This window comes from Suricata suricatta, chromosome 3 (genome assembly GCF_006229205.1).
Source record: "Suricata suricatta isolate VVHF042 chromosome 3, meerkat_22Aug2017_6uvM2_HiC, whole genome shotgun sequence".
Taxonomy (NCBI): domain Eukaryota; kingdom Metazoa; phylum Chordata; class Mammalia; order Carnivora; family Herpestidae; genus Suricata; species Suricata suricatta.
In genome coordinates this window covers 111,655,027-111,675,127 of record NC_043702.1, presented here as the reverse complement: position 1 = coordinate 111,675,127, position 20,101 = coordinate 111,655,027, and the positions used below count along the sequence as shown (strand labels likewise).

At 40.7% G+C, this 20,101-nt stretch overlaps 1 protein-coding gene across 3 annotated transcripts in view; it reads right to left on the bottom strand.

Moving 5' to 3' along the window:
• Window positions 1-20,101, bottom strand: part of SDCCAG8 (serologically defined colon cancer antigen 8) — a 253,258-nt gene that overhangs the window by 73,770 nt on the left and 159,387 nt on the right. For 2 of the 3 annotated variants that reach the window (XM_029934840.1, XM_029934841.1), the window contains exons 14-16: window positions 18,712-18,839; window positions 16,545-16,653; window positions 6,145-6,276 (exon numbers count right to left, since the gene is read on the bottom strand). In XM_029934840.1, coding sequence (XP_029790700.1) covers window positions 6,145-6,276; window positions 16,545-16,653; window positions 18,712-18,839 — 369 coding nt within the window. The remainder of the gene's footprint in view (window positions 1-6,144; window positions 6,277-16,544; window positions 16,654-18,711; window positions 18,840-20,101) is intronic. The other variant, XM_029934842.1, reaches the window with a different exon arrangement.

Below are 20,101 nucleotides of genomic sequence, written 5' to 3'. Positions count from 1 at the left end.
AATGAACTGAGAGTTGAAGGGGAAGGGGGAGGGGGGAAAAGAGGTGGTGGTGATGGTGGAGAGCAACTAATGGGGAAGAGCACTGGGTGTTGTATGGAAACCAATTTGACAATAAACTATTAAAAAAAAAGATCATTTGACTACATTAATTTGAGCCTAGTTCTCTCTGTTCCGTTTCATGTATCTATTTGTCCATCCTTTCTCAAATACCACACTGTCTTGATTCCTACAGTAAGTTGGAAGTCAGGTAGTATCAGTCCTTGAACTCTGCTCCTCTCCTTCATTATATTGAAATGGTCTTGGCTATTCTGGATCTTCTGTCTCTCCATATACACTGCAGAAGCAGTTTGTCACTATCCACATAATCACTTACTGGAATTTTACTTGGTGCTACACTAAATCGATAAGTCAGGTTGGGAAAAACTGACATCTTGACAATATTGCCTCTTCTTATCTAGGAACATGGAATATCTCTCCATTTTTAATTCTTTGATTTCATTCATCAGAGCTTTGTAATTTTCCTCATCCAAATCTCATACATATTTTCTTAGAGTTATACCTAAGTATTTAATTTCTGGGGTGCTTATATAAGTGGTGCTGAGTTTTTAATTTCAAATTCCAGTTGTTCATTGCTGGTATTTAGAAAAGTGATTAATTTTCATATATTAACCTTGTACCCTGCAACCTTGCCATAGCTGCTTATTAGTTCTGGTAGTTTTTTTGCTAATTTTCTTTAAGATTTTCTACATAGATGATCATGTCATCTATAAACAAAGTCTTCTATCATCCTTCCCAGTGTTTATATTTTTATTTCCTTTTGTGTCTTACTGCATTACCAGAATGATGTTGAAAAGGAAGGGTGAAAAGGAATATCCTTACCTTATATCTTATCTTTGTGGGGAAGCTTCAAATTTCTCACCATTAAGTATGATATTAGCACTAAGTTTTTTGTACACGTTCTGTATTAAGCTGAGGAAGTTCCCCTCTACTTTCAGTTTTCTGTGAGTTTTTATCATGAATGGGTGGTGGATTTTGTCAAATGCTTTTCCGGAATCTAATGATACGATCATGTGCCTATTCATGTGATGGGTTACATTAATTGATTTTTGAGCGTTAAACCAGTCTTGCATACTTGGGATAAATCCTACTTCAATGTAGTGCATAATTCTTTTAAAATATTATTGGGAGCACCAGAGTGGCTCAATAAGTTAAGCATCTTACTTCGTTCAGCTCAGGTCGTGATTTCACAGTTCATGAGTTTGAGCCCTGCATCGGGCTCTCTGCTGTCAAAATGAGCCCACTTTGGATCTTTCATCCTCCTCTTTCCCTGCCCCTCCCTTCTCTCTTTCTCTCCTTCTCTCAAAAATAAAATAAACTTTTTTTCCAAAAAGGCTTATAGAAGTCTGACTAAAGTTTTTAAAAAATATAATATTATTGGATTCTATTTGCCAATATTTTGTATTCTTTTGCTTTTAAATGATAAAATAAAGGTTAAGATTTCAGTCTTCTATTTTCAGGTAGTTCTGTGAAAACAGTGAGTAGTCTTAATTCCCCAAAATTTAAATGTCAAATTAGATGAAAATCAATACCTTATTTCCATTTTTTCTTAAGTAAGCTCTTGGCCCAACATGGGGTTTGAACTCCTAACTCCAAGATCAAGTCACATGCTCCACCGACTGAGCCAGCCAGGTGCCCCAATTTCCTATTTTTAACACTGGTTTTCAAGGAATAAAATTTCTATTAGGAGAATACAACTTAATAGATTTGGTGAAGATCATTCTGAGGTAGTTTCCAGAAGAATTACCAATTTTAAGCTCATTATTAATTCATTACATTGCAATCAGCAGCTGCGTGTCTTAAGTCAACGGCTCTTATGTATGTAATATAAGCAATACGTTACCGTAAGGAAGAAAATAAAACCATGTAAACCTGTGTAACTGACCGGGTGCCCCCGGATTGCTAGCTATTGTTGGTAACGCAGTACTTGACCACAGGGCAGCACATGAGTGCACTTGGTGGGTCTCTACTGGCTGTAGGCTCATTCCTTCGGCAAACACTGTGAAGCTCTCTCATGGTTCTATTTCCTATGGCGAAATACGGGAATCCACACTTAATGTAAAACGTAACTAGAAAAAAATGCCATCGCTGTCTTTAACATGAATTCCCTAGACTGCCTTTGTGGATGCCAGGGATTCAAATCACCAACCTGGAAAATGTAACTTTCCCGACTGCAAAACATTAATGAACTTGACAACCAGAATTTAATACATTCACATCTCCTCCAACTTAAAACCAAAAACTCCCTTTTTAAAATGCCCTTCCTAACCCATCTCCCCACGCCCAGCTGCTTGGTCTGTCTGTCTTGCTCTCCTCTGCCAACAGGCCTCATGAGAAAGCAGTTTAAATTTGCTCCATCAGGTTTTTAGCTCACGCTAACTTTTCAATCTAATATGGCTGCTCTGCTCTGCTACTAACAGTATTTATGTTTGTGAAACCAGTGCTGTCTACATCACCAAGTCCACTGGACACTTTCAGTCTCTCAGCCACACAGCACATCCGGTGGAACCCTCCTCTCTCCTGAAGCATTTCCATCCGTTGGAACACCTGACAGCATGCTCTTCCGGTTTCCACTTATTTCCCAGGTTACTTGTCTTCATGTCTTTTGCTAATCTCTATCTTACCTTTAAAAATGCCAATGTTCTCTAGGGCCCAGCAAGCCCTTTTTCCTTCTTACTGTATTCTTCCTCCGGGTGATCTACTACCTCATTTAGTCCCAGGGATTCAAATATCCTCTATGGGCCAAGGGAGACTTCTATCTTCAGCCCAGACCTGTCTCCTAAGCTGAGTCCCTATGTCCACCTGCTTATCTGACCTTGCCATTTGCATGAGGCATCTGCACATTGAGTTCAACAGGGCCAAACTTCACACTTGGCCTCCTCCCCAAACCGAGCCATCTTGACTGCAAACCTGCTTCTTTTGCACATGTCTTCTATGTGGACCCACTATGTACCCATTGCTCAAGTCAGAAATATGGGTGTTATTCTTTATATCCGTCTGCCTCATCCAACATAGCCAACCAATTATTAAGTCCTGTTGGTTTCACCTCCTATATATTTCCCAATCTCTTTACTTCTCTCCATAATTATTACCACCACCTCAAGTCCAAGCCACCATTGCCAGCCTCTCCCAGACTAACTGGAGCTCCTATAAATACTGTGGCTCGGTTCTACTGTATGATCGACTCTGGGCCTAGAATGCTATTTTTTTTTAAATGTTTATTTGTTCTTGGGGTGTGGGAGGGGTGGGAAGGGGGGAGACAGGATCCAAAGCAGACTCTGCACTGTCAGCCCAGAGCTTGACATGGGGCTCGAACTCACGAACCATGAGATCATGACCTGAGCCAAAACCAAGAGTTGGACGCTTAACTGACTGAACCACCCACACGCCCCTAGAATGCTATTTTTAGAATGGATATTTGATCCCCTGCTCATACTGTCTCTCTCTGTCTCTCAAAAATAAATAAGTAAAAACAAACCAAAAAAATGGATATTTGATCACATCATTCTTTTTTAAAAAAAACCCAACACTTTAAGTTATTTTTGCTCTTTGGTAAAAGGATAAAGTTCAAGGTTTGTAATAAAAACTTAATGGCCCTGTTGTTAGGTGTGGCCCTCACTTGCCTCTCCAACCTCATCTTCTGTCATTCTTTCCCTTATTCTTTATGTGGAACATACACATTTCTTTCCTTTCTCAAAAGTCCTACCACAAGATGTTCAATTTTACTGTTTCCTTTTCCCTAGGACAAGAGCTGGTAGACATTTTTAGGAGAAGACCAGAGAACAAATCTTTTAGGCTTCATGGGCCAGGAAGTCACAGTCTATGACTGAAGCACTCAACTGTGACACTGCAGTGCCAAAGGAGCCCCAGAAAGCATGTGAATAAGCCACACACAATGGGCTATCTGCTGGGGCGCAGTCTGCCAACTCCTATTCTAGAAAGCTAGCCACCCCTATCCCGACACTTAGAGATTCAAGTACCATTTTTCTCACTAAAACGTTTCCTGATCAAGGTTAAGTCCCCTTATTTGAGGAGCTTTTACCTACAAAGTACATTTCTCTTTCATAGAACTAATTGCTATCATGACTAATTAGACATTTGCAAAATTCTTTTGTCTATATTCATCTTCCCTGTAAGTATGTAAATTCCATGACACTAGGAACTGTATTTACTTTGCTGTTTTATTCCCAACAGGTGGTGGAGAACATGACATTCGGTAGCAATCAATAAATATTTGTTGAATGAATGAATGATTAGTTTGCTATATGACCTTAGTTGGCAACTGTTTCTTTCTGAGCCTTACTTTCTCCATCTGGAAATGGATGATAGTAACAGCTTCTTTCTGGTATGTTTCAAAGTGAGATAATATGGGTGAGTGCATTTTGTGAAATCTAATCAAATTTAAGAAAAAAAAAAGAGAGAAAGATGCCTTGGTTGCAGAGTATGGGGCACACTCCAGCTCAAGGGGCAGGACAAATCCTCTGGCAGGTTTTGCTGGCCCTCTAGCTAAGAAAGGTTTTGCTTTCCTAAGAGGCTGTGAAAACAAAACAAATCAAAACAAAACAAAACAAAAAAACAGGGCGGTGCCTGGGTGGCTGAATCAGTTAAGCCTCCAAATTCGGCTCACATATTGTTCTCACAGTTCTTGAGATTGAGCCCCACGTCGGGCTCTGTGCTGACAGCTGGGAGCCTGGAGCTGCTTCAGATTCTGTGTCTCCTCCCTCTCTGCCCCTCCCCTGCTCACACTCTGTCTGTGTCTCTCAAAAATGAATAAACATTTAAAAAATGTCTTAAACAAGAAACAAAACAAAGACTGTGTGACAGAAAGCACGTGTGGCCCACAAAACCTAAAATATTTTAGTCTGGCCTAGAACAGTGTCTGAGATTAAGTAAATATTTTAATGAGTAAACAAATGAAGGATTAATGCTTTTCAAAAACACTTATCTTTTAATATTTTGGGGACTAAAAAGCCATTTCTGACTCCCTTTCTTTTTCTTCAATGGAGCAAGTGATCAAAATTGTAAAATTCTCCCTCGCCAAGGACTCTATGTTGAATTTAAATTTAAAAGACAAAATAAAAGGAGTCTACAAGCATTTGCATTTTCCTCTCAATAGTGTCCACAGTTGCTTCGGAAGCAAAGAAGGTGTGGGGTGTTGGGGAATGGGGATAGGAACGAGGACCTGGGGGCCCAGAAAACCACTGGAAGGCTGGCTGTGACGTTAACGCATGTGATTGCCACATGGAGTCTACCCATTCGTCATATGGTGGAAATTTTTGAGTTTTTTTTCCCATGAGGAATCCATCATTATATAGAAATTATAAACGAGACATTTAGAGAAAACGATAATGAGCTGGGTTTATCACAAAATAATAGTGCACAAATAGAAAAGAATTTGGACTCAAAAGATCAGGCTTCAAGTCTGAACTCTACCACTTACTCAACTGCCACTTGGAGCAAATCCATTAGTCTCTCTGAGCTTGCATTTCTTTGTCTAGAAGAAGGGAGTCAATATTACTGATGCCATGTAGTAGGTGGCCTTTGGGAGCCAGGTGCTTTACATACATTATTAGCCCCAAAATACAGATGAAGAAACCGATGCTCAGAGAGGTCAAGTAACTTGCCCAAGGTGATACCACCAGGAAGAACCAAGAGGTGTGGAGTCAAATCCTGACTTGAGCAAGACTATCAGTGCAACCACTGATTAACACATATAACCTTCTTAGGCCTTGTACATGTTTTACCTCACAAAACACACGCGAAACCTAATTTCTATGAAATTCCTCTATATTACATTTCCGATGTACACCTTAAAGGTAGATGATGGTTTTCCTACAAAGTTCTGTATTAAACCCAACTCTATGCCTCTAGGGAACAGTAAAGAGGGATATGCACTCCCCTCTGAGTGTTAGAAGAACAACGTGAGTTGAGAAAGCATTAATGCTTAAGAGTATTGGATTTCACGCATGTCTTTTGAGCACCATAGTGATCATGAATTCCACTTATTCCACATTGATTCCCATTCCGCTTTCGGACCAACCCCTCCTCAATATACGGCATGTCAGTTGGTCATTAAGTCCTCCTTACCTTTGCTTCATTATCTCATGCAGTCTCCCATGTTGGACACACTGTTCCTCCAATTCCTCATTTCTTCTCTGTAACTTTTCCAGTCTGTCATATGTATACCTTTTCTCTTGACTGAGCTGAGCTATTTCAGATCTAGAGAGGTGAACACACAGAAATCACGGCTGTTAAAGGTTCTTGTCACCAGAGCATGTTTTTACTGTACAACCATAGCATCACCTTCCACTCGAGACTTAAACAGAACAGTGTGAATAATACAAATTATTTTATGTAAAACAGAATATTCCAGAAATGGCAAACTGACTAGTGGAGAAATGGGATGCGTTCAGAGACTCAAGTGTGGGACAGAGAAAGGAATAACAACTTCCTCTGAAAGAGATGGCTTCTTCAAGAAGCAACACAAAAGTGATCATGACACATATTCATACCCAATATTCATCGAGTGCTTCTCATAGGCCAGCCATCATGCTGTTAGAGGATAAAGGAGCCACCCCAGACCTCACCTCTGTGACAGAAAGTTATCTCTCTTAATTAACATAGCTAATGCAATGGCACATGATTAAGGTCAGGTAGTTCCTAAAAGCACATAATAATGAAACATGGCACTCTTCTACTCCAGACCCCATCTCCGCTTGTCAGTGTAACTACTAGTATTTCAGTATGTAGTTAAGTCAAAATCTCTATTTACATGCTGTGACCACCTGAAGATTGGTCCTTGCTGGCTAAGTAGTTTATTACGACAGTGAGCTTTAGGGTAGGGTGACGGAATGTGAAGCCATCTTTTCCAGTGGGAGCTTTCTAATATCAGTGTCTATAATTCTTTCCTCTGTGGCCATTCTGCTTCTCAACAGAAGAATCCTCCCCTTCCCTGCTTATTGTGTATAACTCTAACCCAACAGTGGTCTAGGAGCTGGGTGGAAATAGAGAGGTAGGGATCCCGTCTTTCAGAATACAGACTTTCTATTAATGTTTCTCATCTCCCTTCAGTGCCCCTCTTTTAACCAGAGCCTGCTGATTTAAACTCTTCAGACAGGGAAGGCGCTAGTTTTCTGGGTGGAGAAGAGACAGTCACTGGCTGCATGGGGTGGGGGCAGAACTGGTTTCAGTCCTAAGTTCCGCTTCCGCCTTCCAAGTTTTCCTGGAATCCCGAGAGTAGATCAGCTTGCTCCACAAAGAAGTGCTCCTGAAGGTTCCTCCACTTCCTCCACTTTGCTACTCAGGTGCTGTTTCCCCTGTCTTCTTTCTGTCTTGACATATTCACTTTGGGAATCATGGATATGTACTCTGGTGATGATTAACGTCCCTCAGGAAATATGCTTGCTTCCTCTTTCATATCGTGGAGGATTAGCTCAAGTCTCAAAATTTGAAGACCAGAAAGGTATCGCTCCAAGAAAAACCATATCCCTGTCCTTGCTTTATTTTTTTAATTTAATTATTTTTAGATTTATTTATTTTTGAGAGACAGAGACAGAGTGCAATTGGGGGAGTGAGAGAGAGAAAGAGGCACAGAATCTGAAGCAGGCTCCAGGGCTCGATGCAGGGCTCAAACCCATGAATATCAAGAGGCTATTCTGATAGAGTGGCGAGATCATGACCTGAATTGAAGTCAGACGCTTAACCGACTGAGTCACCTGGGCGCCCCACTTTATCTTTCTTATAAGATTATTCATGAGGACTGGGATTGTCTCATTTTCAAGCTTAGATCAAACACTCGATCTACATTTGCTTCTTCTAATAAGAATTCGCCTATATTTGAAATAGTCTAGATCAATAGTGATTTAGGTTTCTCCTTTCAAAATCACATACAATATATGAGAATGTAATACAGTTATAAGAAATTATTAACTTAGCATTCTTCCAAGATAGCATCTCCTATCACAACAACCACTATGCACCAAAATAAATCCCAAAAAGAAAACAAATATGCTTAAACCTGATTAGGAAAACACGCATAAGAATATTTATCTGTTCTCAGGTACTTCCCCAGAAAAAAGTCCCTTTTTAAAGGAATAATCATAAAAGAAACTTAGATGTTACATTATAAAACTATAAAACCTTTACACACAGAAAATCATAATGTTCATAGTATCATCCTTTCTAGCAACAATCTTGCTCTGCAACCCAGTTATCTGGAAATTTAACCCAGAAATGTGTCACAGAAGACTGGTTATATTACTTATGCAAAGGAATATCAAGAGGCTATTCTGATAGGGTGGCTATCTGTTAGCATTATTCATTGACATAGATATACGATATGTTGATAAGAAAGGAAAATATTTAAAAATCAGCATATTTAAAGTGACTCCATTTTATAATCAAAAATATTTTTAATTAAAAAAATTTTTATGTTTTATTTTATATTTGAGAGAGAGAGAGAGAGAGAGCATGAGTAGGAGAGGGGCAGAGAGAGAAGGAGACACAGAATCCGAAGCAGGCTCCAGGCTCTGAGCTGTCAGCACAGAGCCCCACACAGGTATCAAATTCAAACTGTGAGATCATGACCTGAGCCGAAGTTGGACACTCAACCGACAGAGCCGTCCATGTGCCCCTAATCAAAATTATTTGGATGTATATGTCATATATTAGTATTAATTATCTATAGGTGTCAGAATTATGAATTTTTAAAAATTTATTTTCCTTTTCCATAGTTTTGAAGCTTTGCAATGGATACCTATTTAAGATAAAAAATAAAGTCACGTTAGCTGAATCTACTGTGGTAATCATTTCACAAAACATGTAAATCAAACCATTGTGCTGCACTTCTTAAACTTATACATAAAGTATATCTCTAAACCTGGAAAAAATTTTTTGAAAGTCACTTTGATTTGGAAAAAAAATAATGAAAAACAAAAGGAACTGGGAATAAACTTTCAGAATTAAAAAAAGAAAGAGGGACACATAAAAAATATAATCTAAACAATTAGAGGCATCATTGAATAAAGTGCTACCCCACTCTCCCTCAAAATGCCAATTAAGAACAAATATGGAGGGGGTGCCTGGGTGGCTCAGTTGGTTAAGTGTCCAACTTTGGCTCAGGCCATGATCTCACGGTTTGTGGATTCGAGCCCTGCATCAGGTTCTGTGCTGACAGCTCAGAGCCTGGAGCCTGTCTTCAGATTCTCTGTCTCCCTCTCTCTCTGCCCCTCCTCTGCTCACGTTCTGTCTCCCACTCTCTCAAAAATAAACCTTAAAAACATATGGAGAATATAAAAAATACTCACAGAGGAAGAAACAGAAATGGCCAATAAACATTTATAAAATATCCAATTTCCAGAATTACTCAATGAAACGCATAATAAAATCGGATTCCAGTTGAGTATTTATTCTGCCAGGTAGCAGAATCCATCCTTCATATTAATGATGGCAATTAATTCTTCAAGGTGTTTCTTCCTTTTCTCTGTGAGGTGAGTAGGAGGTTTAATGATTTGCCTGAGGTCACCCGAATGGGGACTAGGCCTCCCCAGATACAAACACTGGCCTGTGCAGCTCTAACAGGGCTGTCTGGCCCACCGTGTAATACTGCCTCTCGCTTTTTCTTTCTTCAGTCTCTTACTTCTTTGTGTCACATACTGAGGTGAGGACATATATACGGAGAAGAATTTAGTATAGTTCTTGAGCAAACTCATATACATTAATAGCCTTCAAAGGGTTCCTAAGATTGAAACAGAAACAAACAAACAAAAAGGTTCAGGGCGCCTGGGTGGCTCAGTTGGTTGAGCGTCCAACTTCGAGGTCATGATCTCACAGTTCGTGGGTTCGAGCTCTTCGTCGGGCTCTGTACTGACAGCTTGGAGCCTGGAGCCTGTCTTCAGATTCTGTGTCTCCCTCTCTCTCTGCCCCTCCCCTGCTCATACTCACTGGTGCGCTCTCTCTCTCAAAAATAAATAAAACATTAAAAAAGGTTCATAATCTTTGGTCCAACAATCCCCTTTTAGGGTATTTCAACTAAGGGGATCATAAAAAATTCAGAGTTACGGACAAGATTATTATTATATTATTCATTACAGTTAAAACTGGACACATCTTAAATGTCTAAAGAACTACTATGTGTACAAATGACTCCATTACACTTGTTTCCAGAGTAGTGATGTAGACACATGTTCACTGGAAAATATATGCAGTATAACTTACTCATGAGGTAAACGCATGTGTACCTACACATTTATATCCACACACAAACTCACTGGATGGAAATATGCCACAGGTTAATGATAGTTAGCTGGATGGTGATGTCATAGGATTTTTTTTAATTAAAAATTTTTTTTAATGTTTATTTACTTTTGAGAGACAGAGAGAGACAGAGCATGAGTAGAGGAGGGGCAGAGAAAAAGAGGGAGACAGAATCGGGAAGCAGGCTCCAGGCTCGGAGCTGTCAGCACAGAGCCTGACATACACGGGGCTCGAACTCAGAAACTAAGATTCTGACCTGAGCTGAAGTCAGACACTTAACTGAGTAAGCCACCCAGGTGCCCCAGGATTTTTTTTCTTAATTCTCCTTTGTAGTTATAGCCAAATGCTCTATGAGGATGTCTTCCATGACCACAAAAATATAAATGTTATTTGCAAAAGTACATATTACTACCAGGTATTTTATTTTATTGCTACAATATTTTTTCTGCTCTGCATATTTTTGGTTTTTTTTTTCCCCTTTGCTTAAAATGTTGATTTGCCTTCCAAGTTCCAATGTCCAATAAAAATTTGGTAAGTGTACATAGACATCATCTGTTGTCTGTCTAGGGCCCATGATATACTGAAAGAAATAGTAGTTTGCAAAGTTCAGAGAGTAAACTTCTGGCACAAGTTTCTGTGTTAGTTTGAGATTACATTTGTGACACGGCTATCCAGTGTCCTATAAAAGAATAGTTGACTCTAATGCATTTTCATTGAAAATTTAGGAAATTTTGGGCTTCACAGAAGCATGAACTTTTCCCTGCATTTTTATACACCAGTTATATTGTGTAATTGCATTTGCATGAAGTATGATATTTTACTACTATAATTAGGATTACAGCGATAACTGCTTTTTAAGGGAAAACATGACCCCTTCATTTTTTATTCTTTTAGATTCTCACTCAGCTTTTGGTGACAATTATCAGAGGTCAGAATCAGTATTCCCTTGTAGAACATAATTTTTGTAGTGTCCCAACCTGACATCATCCAAACATGCCGGGAGAAAAAAATAGTTCAACCGGGTGTGTGTTCTTTACTTCAATTAAACTCACACAGTTGGATACTGACTGTTGCCAAAACAGTAATATAATTTATACATTATAGTCCACACAGTAAAACTATACTAAAAGTCATTTAACAATATTTATAACACCATAAAATACAGTGTTAAAATATATGAACTGCAATATGTACCAAAATTATAAAATTTGTTTCTCATCATCAGTGATTAAAACCAGGATCATTGCTCTAGCCTCAATACCCACAACCCTAGTGACAGATTAGAATTCAAATCTTAATGATCAATTTACAATTAACAAGATAGAAGTGAAACAAATTAAACCAACCATTATATATAACGAGACCCAGTGGACTCCCATTGTTCCTCTTAATTACAAAACGCAAATCACAAATACACAATGGGCAGGGTTAGACATCAATCCACGAGCCTGGCAACCAGAAAAGAAAGCGGAGATACAGAACCGCGTAGACGGGCTATATGCTTGGGAGCCCGTCGCTTCCAAGAGCAAGTGCGGAGACCCTGAGACGCAGCACAGCCTGTCCCCAGGCTCCCCTCCTGTGCCCCACCTTTCTCAGCGCTTCGCAGGCCGTGGTCAGAGCCCAGCAAGCCGCCCGCAAACATCTTACTGCTGATTCAGCTGAGAGATACTGTGCAGAGGGAGCCCTGCGCTCACTTGGATAAAGAGAAATCACAGTTGCAGGGAGAATATTTAAATATCTCCACTTAGCAACCTCAAAAACCAGCCCTACCTCTGTAAGAAGCTCTTGGGGTCCTGGGGGATAGAGACGGAAGGGTAGCTAAAGTTTATGAGAGGGTCAACTACAGTCAGCCAGGATGTCTGTCCGGGGCCAATTAAGAGCAAAATGGAATTAATTCTCTCGTCTGGTGGTCAAGAACTAGCTATGTGAAATGCACGGGATCGGCAGTTCCTTCTTAGTTTTAAAATGGGACATGCCATTCACAAACCCTGGAGTTACAGACCGCGCCCCCCCACCCCTCACCCCCCTCAGCGTGGAACAGGAGCGACAGGACTTAAGTCACTCAGGGAGAAAACACTACATCAGACACACACGGAAGAATCGTTTCAAACACTTGCCCAGAGCCGCCTAGCACAAGACTGGGTAACCGATTAGGGACCACGCAATGGGGAGCCCAGATTGTCAGCTTTCCTAGCTACCGACCTGACGGGCTCCAGGCAAACCGCTGAATCTGTGAATTTAAAAATACAGCTTAGTATCAGTGGTAAGAATCCATTTGGCTAGTATGTAGTTATAAATAATACTGAACCCTTGGAGGAATGTCATGGACAAGACAAAGATGCAACAGGGATGGGTTTAAATTGTGGATCAATACAAAATAAATACATCTACTTTTAAGAAAAATTTTACCGTACTACTCTGAGGAAAAGCTGGATCAAAATTCCCATGGGGTTTAATTATTTTGGGGACTGAACTTCCACAATGATGACAATTTTAGAAAGCTCAGAAAATTCCAAGATTTTCCTCACCTTAAAGCACAGGAAAAATTATTTATCCCAGAAGATTAGATTTTTTTTAATGTTTTTTATTTATTTTTGAGAGACAGGGAGAGACAGCATGAGCAGGGGAGGGTCAGGAGAGAGGGAGACACAGAATCTAAAGCAGGCTCCAGGCTCTGAGCTGTCAGCACAGAGCCCGACACGGGGCTCGAACCCATGAACCGTGAGATCATGATCTGAGCCGAAGCTGGACGCTCAACCAACTGAGCCCCCCAGGCGCCCCTATCCCAGAAGGTTAGTATCGGGTGTACAGAGGCACGCCCCACTCTGAGCCCTTCAAGTTCTATAGGTGAATTCAAAGCAAGAGGTAATGTCGAAATCACATGTTACGTTTTATATAAATTTTGAAAATTGTCATAGGCTTCATGGAGGGAGGCAGCAGGAAAAGAGACTCAGTGGACAAGAAATTAAGAGTAAACAAACAAACCTTAAAATCACAGTTTAGCCTATCAGCCACTTTGTGAGATCCACAAAATGAATACTTTTAAACGTTGGGGGCTCTTAGAAGTCTTAACAATAATAAGCAACAATATTTTGAGTGTTTATGCTTGGGTCCACTTGTAAAGTTACAGTGGACGCCTATGCTAACTGTTCAGATTTACAAAATAAGGTGTCCGAGCAGGACTTGAAACACAACCAGATTTGCCTTTCCCTGATCCTCCTTTGCCTTTAAAAAGTATTTCCTTGTGGCACAGGCTTTGTGTCTGTTAGAACGGCACTCGGCCCTCCCTGGAAAAAACAGTAACGACTGCAGCAAAGTCAGATATAAGTCACCCCCGTCAAGACTCTTCCAACAATGCCATCGGCCACAGTTATATTTCTACGTCTCCAGCGCTGTGCCAGGTGCTTTACACATGCATGTCTGTACATATGTGGACCTGTGTATCTCTCTCTATATTTCTGATTCCCACAACAATCCTGCAACATGATTTTAGAAATGTTTTTCAGATGGAGAAGCTGAGGTTTGGAGAGATTAGACAATGTACCCAAGGTCACGAAGCCCAGGGGCAGAGCCATACTCAAACCTAGCTCTTTCTGGATTCCAAAGTGGTTTTCGCTGCACGCTGCCGGTCATGACAGAGGAGGACCAGGTTGGGACCAGAGTCAGATCAGGAGGGGTGAAACCACACTTGTTTCATTCATTCGGTCAATAAATCTATGTTGCATGCCATCTGTGTGTCAGACATAAAGGAACACGCCCAGTTGACAAAGTAGTGGTCAGGAACTGGAGGCGTCCTAAGCAAGAGGAGGTAGAGAGGGGCTGGGCTACACTCTCACTGGATCAGTACAGGGTGAATGAACAGATCTAGAGCAGGAAAAAGGGGATGCGGAGCACAGGGCACAAATAGACCCAAGTCACAGGTTTACCCTCACATGACAAGCATACCTACACCTCCATGGGAACTTTTTTAAGTTTTATTTATTTTGAGAAATAGAAAGCACATGTGCATGAGCAAGGGAAGGGCAGAGAGAGAGAGAGAGAGAGAGAGAGAGAGAGAGAGAGAGAGAGAGAGAGAGAATCCCAAGCAGGCTCCGTGCTGTCAGCACAGACCCTAATTCGATGCAGAGCTCGAACTCATGAACCAACCCTGAGATCACGACTTGAACTGAAGTCAGATGCTTAACCAAGTGAGCCACCCAGGTGCCCCACTCCATGGGAATTTAAAGATTAGTTTTTCTTTCCCAAACTTTATCATAACTACTTTGGCCTGGATTTTCTTTGGTAGTAGATATGAAATATACTTATCACAAGAATGATCATAGGCTTTGGAACTAGAAATAGTTCCAAAGATAGAACTTGAGCTCCGCCCTTCCCAGCTATTTCAACACCCTGAGTAGGGAGTCCCTCATCTGTGAAGAAGATAATAATTCCTGTCTCAAGTTGTAAGAATTAGGTAATATATACCAAGCACATATTTTTTAATGTTCATTTTTTTAATGTTTGCTTTTGATAGACAGAGAGAAAGAGAAAGAGAGTATGAATAGGGCAGGGGCTGAGAGAGAGGGAGACACACAATTTGAAGCAGGCTCCAGGCTCCGAGCTGTCAGCACAGAGCCTAATGCAGGTCTTAAACCCGCGAACTGCAAAATCCTGACCCGAGCCGAAGTCAGATGCTTAAATGACTGAGCCACCCAGGTGCTCCCAATCACAAAGCAGCATGAAGATAACATAATCTTTCAAGTCCCAGATCAATGTAATTCTTTCTTAAGTTATATGATCTAGTTTGTTGTTGTTGATTTCTTCTAATAAATTACTTACTTTTGGATTTACAGGAGGCAAATCAAATATTTCTAGTTAGCAGTAAGTACTGTTGATAAGAGAGCCTCTTCCATAACAAAGTCATTTGGGCTCCCTTGTCAAACTTACTGAAAAAAATCTGGCATTTGGTCACCCTGAGCTTTTTCTCCTACCCAAACAAGATATTTAGTTGGTATTCGCTAAAAAGGTACATGTGTCAGAGCATGTCCTGGAGGCCTCTGTGTTTCTGCAAGCAGAAAGCACTGCGTTCATAAGTCTTCTGATGACCCCAAAGATTCAGGGATGGGGATTCCATCAGCTACGCTACCTCATTGATGCAGGAATGCAAGACGGGACTCAGGGTCCTCAGATACCCTCCCAGACAGTCTTCCTGAACGAGATACCTACGTTAGGAGTTTGTTGGCTGACCACTACTGCTTGCTCTATGTAGATCTAAGTGAACTTCAGAAAAATACAGAAGAGATCTACAGGTTACTTTTCCATCAGGTTATATTTTAATGTGATATCTGACAGCTAGTTAGGTACATGAATGATGCCTTGCATAGTTCAGTTCAAAGTGACTCTGTTCATCATCCATTCACTAGAGGAAACAACAGTTCAAGCAGGTTGAATAAATTTGACTGAGGTTACACTGTCACATTCAGGCTGGGATGAAAATTCAGGATTTTTACAATTTAGAGTACAGAATAATTCATTCACTGAAATAATCTGATTAGAAAATGTGCCAAAAATAATTAAGATCTCAATCAATCTATTTTATAAAAAAGCAGCGTACCAGGGCATCAGGCTGGCTCAGTCGGTAGAACACAAAATTGTTAATCTCAGGGTCATGGGTTTGAGCCCCACATTGGGCGTGGAGCCTACTAAAAAATAAACAAAAACAGTGTACCTACAAAATGAATGATAGCTGTCCTAGTAAAACAGTTTTAGGGGAATGAAAGAATTGTTTGGGTTTACACATTTTAAAGTATCACCTGCTTTCATTGTTATATATACACGTCTCATCTATTACCATTTGACCTAAAGATAGTTTCTGTGTGTTTGTGGAGAATTGTGATAACAGATTAAAACATGAACTGTACTAGCATAAGACCTTCCAACTGTTTGATTTATCTGCCTCCTTTATTAGAATACCTGTCATCTCGACCCTTGTGTTCTGAAGTTTTGTAGCTATCAATTGTGAACATTCAGAAAGTCCAATAATAGTACATATACATAATCATGAAGACACACCAGGCTGTCTGTATGGACAATCAAGAAAGTGTTCATTCAGAGAAAATATTTTCACAGGAAATACACCAACACATATCTAATTTTGATGTTAGACTCTAAAATCGTGGAAATGCTGTTTTTTAAGGAAACAAATGACAGTATTCACAAACAGTGCTCTGAAAATATTGAATCATATTACCTACCTGCTTTTTTGGGAGATTTGTTCCAGTTTCTTGGCTAATGCACAGTACTCTTCCTTTAACTTTGTCAAAAATATATTCTGGGAGGCCATCAGTGAATACTGTTCATTTTCTAGAAATAACAAGAACCCCCCCCAACACAAGATGTTTACGGTTGTGACAGCATGCTTCCGTGCTTAGAGTGGTAAAGGTGCCAAGACCACCACCCATTTCCTCTAAACCCCTACGTTAATTTCAATGTCCTAAGTTGAAGGACCAGCCACCTGGCAAGATGCTAAATCTTGGGAGGCATTAATTCTTCTAATAAATACACACCAGAAACATTTTTTATCATACCAGCTTGGGGTAACGTTTTAACAAGCTGATAAACTGTCAGTTACCTCAAGTGGAGTCACAGATGTTATAGCTTTGTAATATGCAAGATATTATATTTTCATTTTGACAGTTGTACTATAAAGAGAGTATCAAGAATGATCACAAGTAGATAAGTCAAAACTAAAATAATTAGGAACTCTCTTTATACTGTAACTCCTGCTTTGAGTTTCATATTCGCTCATATATTTCCCTATCCCCACCCCTGGTATATACTTCTTTTATTATGAAGGTAAAATACATAATTTCCCTAGAATTCAGATTTCACTGTCAACAATATGAGTTTCCAGGAAGATCTGGTCAAGGAATTGAAGAGAGTGTGACATTTTTGTGCAAAATAAAAGGGAGTGCTATTAAGGTGGTCTTAACAGCTCAGTACTCTCTCGCAGTGCTCAGAGATTCTGCCCAAGACTCCTCGATCACCAGAATCTTGAGAGCAGGGAGGCAAACACTGATTTTTCCTAGAATTTCCTCCTTTTAGTGGAAAAACATCCATTGAATCTGGAAGGTGCTGGAGGGACTCGTGAGTCGGTATGACATTGGCCTCTTTGTCAGCAAATTGACGTTTTGGGGAAATTTACATGGCCAATTTTCCACCTACAGGATAAGCAATAATTTTTTCACATGTTGTCAAGTGTGGTGCACATGAAATCATGTGCAAATTTAAGTGGAAGCTTTACTAAGTTCCTTTATTTCTTTTTAATGTTGGCTGTTGATTTGCAAAAAGCATGCATCATCCACAGCAAAATAAATCAAGGCACTAAAAATCAGGCAACACTTTTCTGGAAGAGACAGGATCAATTAAACTTTTGTTTTTAATAGTACAATCAGCTTGGAGTGTGTGGTGCGGAATTATAATGACCGCCACTGTCTTGTTTTGACTAACACTGTCTGTGAACACACAGCTCCGAAGTGAAAGGAGCCACATAATGCTCCGACTGAACACATCAAACTGCCTGCTTGGAAAGTGCATTTTACTTTCAAATGCAAGGTAAAGAGTTACTGGCCAACTCGGGCTGCGAAATCGCGCCAACGTGATGAAAGATGGCAATTTTTCGCCAAGCTGCCAGCTGTGGTCAGTGCCTTGTATTAGCGAATTTCCCCAGCAGTTTGAGAACTTGAAGAATGTGAAGGATTAAACATCACTCTAGATGGGGCTGGGGTAGGGGGGGAGGTGGGGACAGCATACAAATGCTAAAAATGTTCAAAGCTGCAAAGATTAAATAAAGGAACATATCAATTTGGAGCCACTGAATTACATCCAGCTGCGACAGTGAATTAAGAACCGATTAATGGCTAAAGCTTTTCTCCAGTTTGGATGCTGAAGCAAACTCATTAGGCTTTTAGAGTCGCTATAATGTGTGTACGGTGGGAACTGTTCAATGCTATTCAGGAGACTCTAACTGTAAGCTCAGAGCATTTCCCGCAGTGCTTCTGATGCTATTTTCTTTATATAACATGTGTGCCTGAAAACCCAGCCAAAAACAAGCCCTTTGTTTTTCTACTTTGTTGTGGTCTCTCTCAGCTTTACGTTTCTTGAACACAGGTAAATAAACTCATAATCCAGATGGTGCAACAGATGTGACAGCAGCACTCTGAAATCAACAGACAGTGGGCAATACTTTCCGTTTTCTCTTTTAAACGCTAACTAATATGTAATTCGGAATCTCCGGTGTAGTTAGCATCTGCTCCCTTCGGCCAGCCAAAGGTTACAGGTGTTCCTGATGTCATTTCACAGTAAGGCGTGGGCTTGGCTTGTGAGCGAGTGCCCGGGCTCTAATCTTTCCCTGCCACCTACCAGTTTTGTCATGCTGGGCCTCCATTTGCTGTATCTTCTGTGTCAGCTCCTGCTCTCTTTGCTGGGCCTGAAGGGCCTGGGCCTTTGCTTCGTGGCTAAGGCTCTGCTGAATGCTATCTTTCTCCAGTCTACAAAGCAGAGAGGAGACAGAAATTTAACCTAACATGCACGGAGCCCCATCATCCCCCTACAGACCACAGAGAGCTGACACTGTGGCTGATTGTTAAGCATAAGAAGACAACAATCTTTGTCTGACTCCCCCCCACCTCCACCCCCAGGGTGGGGCGAGGGAGGGAAGATCCAAAGGACCCTTCGTACTGGGGTAAATACATGCCATAAATCTAAAGGGACTCAAGGATGCAACTTTAAAAAAAAATCACGACACCTGAATGTTGGTGTTTTGTGGCTTTAAAACACAAACCTCCTGTCTGTAAGCCTGTCAGTGTCTTGCGGTTCTGGTTCATGTTTTGTCTTTGGGACGGTCTTTCCTAAAGAGCTTCAGTTCTAGGAAGAGCATGATTCAATCCTCCAAACCCTAAACTCTCGAGACGAAGCTTTGCAGACCACCTCTGGCTTTCCCCCCAAACTTAAAATGGAAAAGCAGATATAATGCAGGAGATTCTATCTCAAAGCAATGAAATGATTCTGCAGTACCACATGCATGTTTTTGTTCAACGTTTTCACACATTAAGCCGCAGAATGTGAATCTAAATGTGAATATGAAAATGAACGACTTCCCCTAACGCGACATAGTAAGGCCCCTTTCGGGTCACGTTGAAAGAAACAGTAGGATGAGGATATTCCGTGGTCCGGGACAATGTCCCACCCCGCTGTGATGGGACGTTGACCCAGCGAGATGGTCCAGGCTGCAGAGTCCAATACCTCATCCCCGTTGCTCTTAGAGTAAGAGATAACTAAACAGGTGGAAGCTGACGCACGCACGGGGTCTCATCGCTGGGGCCCCACATACACACACAGTAGGTTGGTTCCTCATCCTCTATATGTGGGTAAGTGAAATGAGGGTTTCCTTTAATTAACTGACTTAGTTATTTCTAACTCCTTATCTCCTTGTGGGCATTTCTCATCCGTGCTGTTTCAATTTACTAATTGAGATATTTACTGCCTTGCCTTTGCCAAACTAAAAATAAACAATTCCATAAAGCTATCACTAGTAGTCTACATACCGCTGTGGGGCTTCAATTCATTGGCTTCTAATTATAAAGCAACATAAGGAAAGTCTGCGTTGAAATTGGTCAATGCATGCAGGAATGTTGTAGTGGAAAATTTCAGGAGGAAACTACACCCATATCTCACTCAAATGGAATCATCAGGAGTCCGTGCTCAATGTGAAATAAGGTCCCTTCTGGTGCTTCTAATAGCAACACCCCCT